The sequence below is a fragment of the Homarus americanus genome, unplaced genomic scaffold (genome assembly GCF_018991925.1).
Source record: "Homarus americanus isolate GMGI-L3 unplaced genomic scaffold, GMGI_Hamer_2.0 scaffold25013, whole genome shotgun sequence".
NCBI lineage: Eukaryota > Metazoa > Arthropoda > Malacostraca > Decapoda > Nephropidae > Homarus > Homarus americanus.
In genome coordinates, this window is record NW_024722158.1 from 957,772 (window position 1) to 969,530 (window position 11,759).

Consider the following 11,759-nt stretch of genomic DNA (forward strand, 5'->3'; position numbering starts at 1 on the left):
AATATTTCCTTGAAAGGGATAAAAAATCCAGTTTCATCATTAACAGTGATGGGCCTCTATTTTGGCTTCTTTCAAAGATTAAAGACCTGCAACAGATCAAAGCTTAGGCCGAAACTAAGTGCAATACTTCGCTTTTTAATCTTAAAGCTAGTTTATAAAAACACCTTATGAATGCAACTCATAAATCATAAATTGAATATAGCTCTAATAGGATCACTCTAAGGCACCTTGGTGTCATTCATAGTAAAGTCCAAAAAGCAAAATTAATAAAAATAAAACCCCAGTAAGGGCCCAAGAAAATATGTTTGTTAAATGAATAATTGAAGCAAGGGGAAGTAAAAGAGTGATTTCTACATCAAAAATCAAGAAAATAACTGCAATTAAAAAGAATCGTAAAGGAAAAGGAAGCCGTGCTGAGCCTTTAGGATCAAATCCACACTCAAATGGCGAATTTTTTTCTCGATCTGTAACAAGTTTTTTTGACAAAATCGAGGCAAGGATTATAACTACAGATCTAATTACAAAAGTTGTTGAAACTACAATAAATATAATGAAAATTAATTTTTCTAGAAATTCTAGACTTTTTGGTTGGAAGCCAAATATACTTGTTATATTAAAAAATTAATTAACCTCCTCATCAATAGATAAAGATATATAAAAATAATCATACAACATCTACAAAGTGTCAGTATCAAGCAGCTGCTTCAAAACCATAATGATGGTCTGAAGAAAAGTGACATTTATAAAGTCGGTAGAAGCAAACAGTTAAAAAGGAAGTCCCAATGATAACATGAAGCCCATGGAAACCAGTTGCTACAAAAAAAGTAGATCCATAGACAGAGTTGCAATTGTAAAAGAAGCTTCTACATATTCGAAAGCTTGAAGAGCTGAAAAATATAATCCTAAAAAAATAGTTAAAGCAAGACTTTGAATTGCTTCCGAGTGATTTGACCTTGTAATAGCATGATGTGCTCATGTTACGGTAGCCCCAGACGACAAAAGAATAGTTGTGTTTAAAAGCGGAATTTGGAAAGGATTAAAAGGTTGGATACCAACTGGTGGCCAACATATCCCAATTTCAATTGTTGAAGAAAGTCTCCCATGAAAAAATGCCCCAAAAAAGAAAAAAAGAACAACACTTCTGACACAATAAAAAGAATTATCCCCCAACGAAGCCCTTTTATTACAACTTGGGTGTGGAGTCCCTGGTGGGTCCCCTCACGTGTTACATCTCGTCATCATTGAATTATTGTTAAAATAGTAGCTAAAAATCTTAGCAGGAGCAAGTCTGTTAAATTGGTGGACTCATTTAACAAGCCCTGTGGTTAGTATTATGGCTCTCACTGACCCTGTTAAAGGTCAGGGTCTTATATCAACTAAGTGGTAAGCGTGGTGTCCGTGTGATGATGACATTAGTTAACTTCTCTGGCATATAAAGTCCTTAGGACAGCAAATGCATACGATTGAATTATTGCAACAGCAGATTCTAGTATTAAAAGAAGGATATGAGCTAACATTAAAAATGACACTAAAGTCAAAGACAAAGAAGGGCCCATATTGCCTAAAAGTGTCAACAAAAGATGCCCTGCAATTATGTTAGCTGTTAGTCGAACGGCTAAAGTTCCTGGTCGAATAATATTTCTTAAAGTTTCTACTAACACTATAAATGGTATCAGAAGCCCTGGCGTCCCTTGGGGAACTATATGAGCAAGCATGTGTTGGGTATGGTTGATTCAACCAAATAAAATAAAAGTTAGTCACAAAGGTAAAGCAAGCGTAAGAGTTATCACAAGGTGTCTTGATCTAGTAAATACATACGGGAGAAGCCCGAGAGTGTTATTAAATATAATAAATCTAAATAAAGAAATGAATAAAATAGTTGAACCTTTAGTGGCTTGCCCTAAAATTGCTTGAAATTCATTGTGAAGAAGTTGTATAATTTTGGACCAAACTAGTGCTCAACGTGAAGGAGCCGCTCAATAAAGGTAAGGAATAAAAAGTAACCCAACAAAAGTTGATAATCAATTGATTGATAATGAAAAGATTCTTGAAGAAGGTTCAAAAATAGAAAATAGTCTTGTTATCATTTTCAGGTTTTTTGGTGTTGAGCTTTTAGTTCAATTGAAGGGGACATTTTAAGCGGGGATTTTATAAAATAGTTTAAAATAAAAAACAAAAGAAACCCAATGAGAAATATAAAAAATAGATTTAACCATAAAAGAGGTGCTATTTGAGGCATCAAAAAGTGTTCCAGTGGAATTACTTGAGCTTGACAAGCTCATATTATTAATTAACTAACTTTTTCCACCAGAAGTAGGCACCTCTACTATGATAGGTTTAAAAGACCTATACTTGCTTTCAGTCATCGGGTGATAGATCGGATGAGGAGGAGATTCAATTTAAAAAAGCTGAGACTGACACACTTTCTACTACAATTGGTATAACTCTATGGTTAGCCCCACAAATTTGTGAGCATTGCCCAAAAAATAATCCTGGTCGGTTAACCATAAATCTAATTTGGTTAAGACGGCCGGGAATTGCATCTGCTTTTACTCCCAGAGCTGGAACAGTTCAAGAGTGGCTAACATCAGCAGCGGTGACTAACATTCGAACTTGTGTGTTTATAGGTAATACAGTTCGGTTGTCTACGTCTAAAAGTCGAAATCCAGATAAATCTAGTTCGTTAGATGGAGTCATATAGGAATCAAACTCTACTTGCAGAAAGTCTGAATATTCATACCTTCAATATCATTGGTGCCCAATTGTTTTAAGAGTGATTCTAGGGTTATTAACTTCATCTAGAAGATAAAGTAACCGAAGTGAAGGGAGAGCAATAAAAATAAGAATAATAGCAGGAAGGATTGTTCAAATTACTTCAATTGTTTGGTTTTCAAGGAGGAAACGATTAACAAAAGCATTGGGAAATATAGCGGCTATCATATAACCAACAAAAGTAGTAATTAAAATCAACACAACCATAGTATGATCATGGTAGAAAATAAGTTGCTCTATAAGGGGTGACGCGCTGTCTTGGAATCCTAGGTGACCTCATGTTGCCATTACTAAAAGGAAATAATTTTCCCTAACGGGAGCTTAAATCCTGCACATCTATCTGTCATTTTAGTAGTTAGTGATTATAGGGATTTCTATATAACTGTGGTCAGCTGGGGGATAAGCATGCTGTCATTCAATTGAAGTAGGTAAGAATAAAGAAAATATAACTGTTCGTTTAACTACCAAAGCTTCTCATACAATAATAATGAATCTAAGAACGGCTACAAGAGAAATTATTGATCCAATCGAAGATAGAACATTTCATGCGGTGAATGCGTCAGGATAGTCAGAGTATCGTCGTGGTATCCCATTTAATCCTAAGAAATGTTGTGGGAAGAAAGTGATATTTACTCCTGTAAATATAGTTAAAAAGTGAATTTTTAATCATTTAGGATTTATAGATAAGCCCGTAAATAGGGGAAATCAGTGAGTGATTCCTGCAGAGATGCCAAAGACTGGGCCTATAGATAGAGTGAGCAACATGTGTCGTGAAGAATAATATGAACTACTCCTGTAAGACCACCAACTGTAAAGAGAAAAATAAAACCCACAGCTCAGTTAACTTTTCAGTTAACGAGGCATTTCAATGAAATTATATAAGTTTACATTTTAGATTCGCCTTAAAAATTTATTTTTGCTCGGTTGTGTATAATTTTAGTTGAAAGACTAGGTTACGAGCTCTCTCCTTACATATATTTAAATTTATATATAATTAGAAAAATAGTGCAATTTTAAGAAGGTACAAAGTTTTACTTCTGTATGGGAAATCTTCTATTCAACTTTAAGACCAGAACTTTTATTTTTGAGCGAAAAATGGAGGTTTGTGTTAAATTTCTCACAAAATTGAAGTTGCGGGCGCATGGGAGCGACCCATATAGGGTCTCAGATATAAGATTAGAAAAGTTTTTCCTAAGTTTCATGAGAATCATGATTTTCCCAACGGGCTCCCTAACTATTTTTTTTCGTGGTAGGTTTATTCTACTGTTTACAGCAAAAAAAGTGTTAGGGAGCTAGTTGACATTTTTAATTAGCTCCCTAACTAATATTTTTATTGAAGATCATAATGATACAAAATTAAGAATGATTTTAGCTGCTTAGTTCGCTGGATTTTAGCAAAAAATTTTATTTAAATATGGTAGTTTTAATAAGATTATTTATAATGAAGGTAAATTCTCATTTTTTTAAAAAAAATTGAAGTTGCGGGCGCATGGGAGCGACCCATATGCGGTTTCAAATTTTAAAATACTTATATTTTAATTAAAAAAATCATAATCAAAATTTCTGTTTTTAGTATATTGACGCGTTTTGAAGCAGACCAGCACTTTTAAAAATTTAATTTTCTGGTTTGAAATATGTAGATATGTAGATATATTACTATGGCTCAAATATTTCGTTTAAGGTTAGTAAGTTAGTGGAGAGTGCTAACTAATTCATAACTTCACTTTATTGTTAGGGAGTTAATTAGCACTTCTAACAAACTTCATAACAATTTTAAATTTTGTCGGGGTTTCTTTTAAAGCTGCATGAAATGGTGTTTTACCTTCATAATTTTTTAGCTTGATTTGGGTGTGGGACAGATTTTTTTTGGTAATAAATAACTGATATAATTTGTTTAATTATTTATGCTTATAATCATATTTATATTGTTAATTTTAACGTTGATAACAAATTTCTTTAATTTTAGTACGTTTATTTAATCGTCAAAAATTAAAAAAATACTATTTGCACAGTCATGGAAGTTTGATTCTTGCTTGATACTTTTACGTTATAGCTGGTAAATACATGTAAATAATTGTGGGGAACAAAAAATAAGTAAATTTATTAAAAATAAGTTTAATTAAGAAGTAGAAATCGTGTTAAGAAAATTAAAATCACAGTATAAAATATTAAATTATGGGCGGTAGCCTGATTTGGTAGTTATAAGAAGTCTGACTAAGTTTTGTGCCAACAGTCGCGGTTACACTTTAAGATTAAGTAAAAGTAATTTAGTTAACAGTTAATTAAAAATTTATAAGTTAGTTTAGTTTATTTTAATAAAAGGTAAAATTAGATTGTTAATTAGTAAATTAAACTAGTATATAATAAAGATGAAACTGTAGATGCCAGGGTATGAACTAGGATTAGATACCCTATTACACCTGGGAGTAAAATTTAAATGCTTGAATATTAATGGTTATACTCTTTAAAATCAAAGAATTTGGCGGTATTTTAGTCTTGTTAGAGGAACTTGTTCTATAAACGATAAAACACGCAGAATCTTACTTATCTTGGTAAATTTTACAGTTTGTATACCGTCATTATTAAATAATCTTGAAAAAGTTAATTATTGGGATTAAAAAAAAATTTAATATATTAGATCAAGGTACAGCTGATAGATAAGTAGAAATGAGTTACAATAATATTTATTTATAACGGATTGAAAATAGAATTATTTTTAAAGAAGGTGGATGTAATTGTAAAAAAAGTTTAATAAGCTTTTTTGGTATAAGCTCTAAATTATGTACATATCGCCCGTCACTTTCATTTAAAATGAAATAAGTCGTAACATAGTAGGTGTACTGGAAAGTGTCCCTAGAAATAATCGAAATAAAGCTTTATAGTTTAGCATCTCACTTACGTTGAGAAGGTTTATCGTGCAAATCGATTATATTTTGAGTATTATAAATCTTTGCTATTGTTATTTAGTGTTAGAATATAAATGAGAAAAATATTTTTATATAAAAGAAGTAAGTAGAAATCTAAAATTTTGAATCGAAAACTGAGATAAAGGCTAGAGTTAAAAGTATTGTAAAAGAATAGTGAAATAAATGAAAATTTAATAATAAGAAAGCAAAAGTAAATTTTTGTACCTTGTGTATCAGGGAAAATTAAAATTTTAAAAGTAGTTTTTTGATCCCGAAAATGGAAGAGCTAAATTGATAAAAAGGTTATTGTGGCATAAATATCTTTAATATTAATTTAGTGATGAAATGTTAAACAATTCCTTTGATATCTGGTTTTTAGAGAAATGAATTTAATTCAGTTTTAATATTTAAGGAAAGTTAAATGTAAGAATAGGAGGGTTGAGCTTCTTATTCAAAATATAAAAAAGTATAGAAGAAATTTATTTAATAGTTGAATTAGGCTTAGAAGTAGACATATGAGTAAAGTGTTTTAACTAATTTTTGAGTTAAAGTTATTTATATTCTTCTTGTAGTTGTATCTAAAAATGTTGATAATCTTTGTATTTATAGATAAAATGATTTTATTAGTAGAAAATTTTGTAAATAGTAAAATATTAAAAAATTAATAAATTTTAAATATTGATTGGTGTGGGTTAAGGAACTCGACAAATAAAGCTTCTGCCTGTTTATCAAAAACATGTCTATATGATGGTTTATAAAGTCTAACCTGCCCACTGGGATCAAACTAAAGGGCCGCGGTATTTTAACCGTGCGAAGGTAGCATAGTCATTAGTCTCTTAATTGGAGGCTTGTATGAATGGTTGGACAAGAAGCAAACTGTCTCAAACACAAATTTGAATTTGACTTTTAAGTGAAAAGGCTTAAATATTTTAAAGGGACGATAAGACCCTATAAAGCTTAATAATTTAGTATATAATTAGATGAGTTGAAAGTTTAATATTATTTATATACTAAATTATTTCGTTGGGGCGACGATGATATAATTTGTAACTGTTTAAATTTAAAATACAGAGGTATTTGTGTGTAATGATCCTTGTTGTTGATTAAAAATTTAAGTTACTTTAGGGATAACAGCGTTATTTATTTTGAGAGTTCATATCGATAAAAAAGTTTGCGACCTCGATGTTGAATTATAAATTCGCCATGGCGTAGGAGTTGTGGAGGTAGGTCTGTTCGGCCTTTAAATTTTTACATGATTTCAGTTCAAACCGGCGTGAGCCAGGTTGGTTTCTATCTTTTAAGAAAACAAAAATTACTTTAGTACGAAAGGATTTAGTAATTAAAATAATTTTTAAGTGTAGATTAACTATATTACTTTGGCAGATGTGATGCATTAGACTTAGGATCTAATTAGATAGAGTTTTCTATAAGTAATAAACATTTATTAAAAAATGTTTGAATAAAACAGTTTGTGATGGCTTTAGTTATATTTGTGAGTTATTTAATTTTGATTATTTGTGTTCTTGTGGGTGTTGCATTTGTTACTTTATTAGAACGTAAAATTTTAGGGTATATCCAAATTCGTAAAGGACCAAATAAAGATGGTTTTATTGGACTGCTACAACCCTTTGCGGACGCTGTGAAGTTATTTACTAAAGAGCAAACGGTACCTGTAAAATCTAATTTTCTTCCATACTATGCTTCACCTGTTTTTAGTTTGTTTACTGCATTAATTGTATGGTTAGTAATTCCATATGAAGTTGGAATAATAAACTTAAATATTGGAGTACTTTTTTTCTTGTTCTGTTTAAGATTAGGTGTTTATTCAACTATAAGAGCTGGTTGAGCTTCTAACTGTAAATATTCTTTGTTAGGTAGGCTCCGCGCCATTGCTCAAACTATTTCTTATGAAGTTAGTCTTGCTTTAATTTTGCTTTCTTTTATTTTTTTAGTTGGTGGTTTTAGTCTAGAACTTTTTAATTTATACCAAGAAAGTGTGTGATTTTTGTGGGTTACATTGCCGTTAGCTTTAATTTGGTTTGCTTCTTGTTTAGCTGAGACAAACCGAACTCCCTTCGATTTTGCGGAAGGCGAATCAGAATTAGTGTCTGGGTTTAACACTGAGTACAGAAGAGGTGGTTTTGCTTTAATTTTTATAGCTGAGTATGCCAGAATTTTGTTCATAAGGGCACTATTCGCATTATTATTTTTAGGTGGGGGGCCTTCTCGCCCTTTTTTTTATGCAAAGTTGGTAGGAGTAAGATTTGCGTTTATTTGAGTTCGAGGGAGTCATGGCTGCCCAACATAAACATGGAAAATTGTTGTAAATGCTGCTGATGTTATCCCCTTGTGAGTGAGGACAATTGTCTTGGAACAATCTAAGCAGCAGTTTATCAGTGGTGTAGAAGCTCCCACTTAACCCGTTCACTTGCCACCCATGCGGTCTAAACCTCGCCCGTAGACCGGCCGGTGATGCTATCTGCGGCATCTGAAATGCGTTAGATTTTTCGTTTATTTTATTTGCCATTTGTGTTGTTTTTGTTTTATAGTTAAAAGAACAAAATATTTGTATAAATGGTATGGGATGGCTGGTGTGCTCTCAGGGTGAAGGGGGACATTTTGTTCCTCATGGCCTGTCTGGTGACCCAAGGATGGCTGGTGTGCTCTCAGGGTGAAGGGGGACATTTTGTTCCTCATGGCCCGTCTGGTGGCTGGTGTGCTCTCAGGGTGAAGGGGGACATTTTGTTCCTCATGGCCCGTCTAGTGACCCAAGGATGGCTGGTGTGCTCTCAGGGTGAAGGGGGACATTTTGTTCCTCATGGCCCGTCTAGTGACCCAAATCGTGTCATTGGCCGGCTGAAGTGTTAATCACACCCCTGGATAATTCATGAACTGTGTAACCCTGTGTCAAGAATGAGCCCAGTTGTGATGACCTCAGTACAGTACACCATATGACATCAGTCATACATAATGGTTGCCCCTTGTGTAACGAGGATGACTGGCCCAAGGGCCACCTTGGTGTGAATTTATTTAAGGCGTAAAAGCTGTCGCCAACACAACAACCACACCCTAAGTTAACGAGTTGCACGACCCAGTGTCAAGGAACAGTTCGTGAAGACCGGACAACTCACCAATTGCACTGACTAACCATTACCCCGGAATACGATCCGCAAATCGATTAACATCCAATTACTGCTGGGTAGACAGAGGCAAATGGCGTAAAGAAACTTGACCATAGTTTCACCCTGCCCGGGTTACACGAGGGGCAACCACACACACACACACCTTTGTCCATTGCTCTACCAAGGCTGGCAAGGAAGCTCATCCTGACTACTATTACATATTGTGTGTTCAGAAGTGTAGACACTTTTGGTAGACACCAGAAAGGAGTTAGAAGCCTTAATAATGTATTGCTTCAGGAGAATGTTAAAATTATGTTAAACTGACAGGAAACAAGTGAGGTATTTAAAGTAGGTTAAGTAATGAGAAATATTGAACTTTCATACATTAAGAAAAATAATATCAGCTTAAGGAGTGACGGTAGGATCAAGGATAGAGATGAAGTGGAGCTCTGTGGTCACCAGCCCTCAGACTTATGGCTATTACTTCAATTCTTTTAATAAAATGCTTGTCTTTCCAGGTGCTTAATATGGCTCAAGGTGTCAACAGTCAACCTTTAGGCCACGACAGAGCATTTCGCCGTTATTGGCTGTTCAATTCTCTCCCCGGACTGTTCGTGGAGGATAACGAGCAGCACCCGGGAGTGTGTCGGCAGACTCCAACACCCTACAACCCTCAGTCCAATCCCGATCTTACCGACGCACTCGTGGAGGTGTTGAGAGTGCAGGCCAAGAAGAACATGTCGGAAACTATCGCCGAGAAGGACGACAAGAGCAACAGTGACAAGGAAAATGATGGCAGTGAGAGCCCCGCTAAGCAAGCCAAAGGCACTCCAAGTAAGAAACTGTTACAGACTCTCAATCACAATCAACCGTCACACCAGGTTAAGACGGAGAAGTGTTCGGTGTTGTCCCCTGACGGTGCCGAGTCGGAGTTGAAAATGGACATAAATTTGAGTGGTGACGTGAAGCTGGAAACAGACGGTGAAGCTTTAGTTATGGACGATGACCGTAGTCCGATGCCGGATATATTTGGTCTGTGTACGGCTAATCCCAGAAACTGTCCGGTGCATTCGGAGAGACGAGATCGTCACAAGTGGTTCTTTTTCCACAGTGTAGAAGACTTGAATTCTTTATTCATGTCCCTTAACAGTAGAGGATCCAGAGAAAAAGAGCTCAAGAGCGCGTTAGAGTGTTACAGAACTACAGTAGAAGCTTCAATGAAGGCGTGCCCTGTGTACAAACTAGATCCCTCCCAGGTATGTGGACAGTTATAACTATGTTGTGAAAGTGTCAGGTATGTGGACAGTTATAACTATGTTGTGAAAGTGTCAGGTATGTGGACCGTTATAACTGTGTGTTGTGAAAGTGTCAGGTATGTGGACTGTTATAACTGTGTGTTGTGAAAGTGTCAGGTATGTGGACTGTTATAACTGTGTGTTGTGAAAGTGTCAGGTATGTGGACTGTTATAACTGTGTGTTGTGAAAGTGTCAGGTATGTGGACCGTTATAACTGTGTGTTGTGAAAGTGTCAGGTATGTGGACTGTTATAACTGTGTGTTGTGAAAGTGTTGGTATGTGGACCGTTATAACTGTGTGTTGTGAAAGTGTCAGGTATGTGGACTGTTATAACTGTGTGTTGTGAAAGGTATGTGGACCGTTATAACTGTGTGTTGTGAAAGTGTCAGGTATGTGGACTGTTATAACTGTGTGTTGTGAAAGTGTCAGGTATGTGGACTGTTATAACTGTATGTTGTGAAAGTGTCAGGTATGTGGACCGTTATAACTGTGTGTTGTGAAAGTGTCAGGTATGTGGACTGTTATAACTGTGTGTTGTGAGTGTCAGGTATGTGGACCATTATAACTGTGTGTTGTGAAAGTGTCAGGTATGTGGACTGTTATAACTGTGTGTTGTGAGTGTCAGGTATGTGGACCATTATAACTGTGTGTTGTGAAAGTGTCAGGTATGTGGACTGTTATAACTGTATGTTGTCAAACTTGTTATGTTGAACTACATGTAGGTTGTCCCATTCACCAGTCATTGGGATTTTTTTTCCTCTCATTTATCTTAAACGCGAGGATTATTTAACTATTTAAAGTTTTAGTGACAAACCTTTATGACTCAGAGTGTCCTTAACCCTTAAGTGTCAGCCATTAACTGTAAAAGTTAGCTTAAAGATGTCAGCCTTCAATGGTGGAAGTTAGCTGTAAGGATGTCAGCCATCAATGGTGGAAGTTTGCTGTCAGGATGTCAGCCATCAATGGTGGAAGTTAGCTGTAAGGATGTCAGCCATCAATGGTGGAAGTTTGCTGTAAGGATGTCAGCCATCAATGGTGGAAGTTAGCTGTAAGGATGTCAGCCATCATTAGTGGAAGTTAGCTGTAAGGATGTCAGCCATCAATGGTGGAAGTTAGCTATAAGGATGTCAGCCATCAATGGTGGAAGTTAGCTGTAAGGATGTCAGCCATCAATGGTGGAAGTTAGCTATGGGATGTCGGCCATCAATGGTGGAAGTTAGCTGTAAGGATATGTGTAATGGTGGAAGTTAGCTGTAGGATGTCAGCCGCCGATGGTGGAAGTTAGCTGTAAGAGATATCAGCCTTCAATGGTGGAAGTTAGCTGGCAAGGATGTCAGCCATCAATGGTGAGAGAGCTGTGGGGATGTCAGCCATCAATGGTGGAAGTTAGCTGTAAGGATGTCAGCCATCAATGGTGGAAGTTAGCTGTAAGGATGTCAGCCATCAATGGTGGAAGTTAGCTGTAAGGATGTCAGCCATCAATGGTGGAAGTTAGCTTTAAGGATGTCAGCCATCAATGGTGGAAGTTAGCTGTAAGGATGTCAGCCATCAATGGTGGAAGTTTGCTGTAAGGATGTCAGCCATCAATGGTGGAAGTTAGCTGTAAGGATGTCAGCCATCAATGGTGGAAGTTAGCTGTAAGGAGGTCAGCCATCAAATGTAG

The 11,759-nt window shown here is 35.5% G+C and overlaps 1 protein-coding gene and 1 pseudogene across 1 annotated transcript in view; one reads left to right on the forward strand and one right to left on the reverse strand.

Annotated features, from left to right (window-relative positions):
* The window catches only part of LOC121862001 (bromodomain adjacent to zinc finger domain protein 1A-like), a gene marked incomplete at its 5' end in the record, with an annotated part of 85,329 nt that overhangs the window by 22,180 nt on the left and 51,390 nt on the right, over window positions 1-11,759 (forward strand). The window contains 1 exon segment of the mRNA XM_042359930.1: window positions 9,319-10,056. Within this exon segment, the coding sequence (XP_042215864.1) occupies window positions 9,319-10,056 (738 nt within the window).
* On the reverse strand, window positions 76-1,502 carry LOC121862054 (annotated as a pseudogene).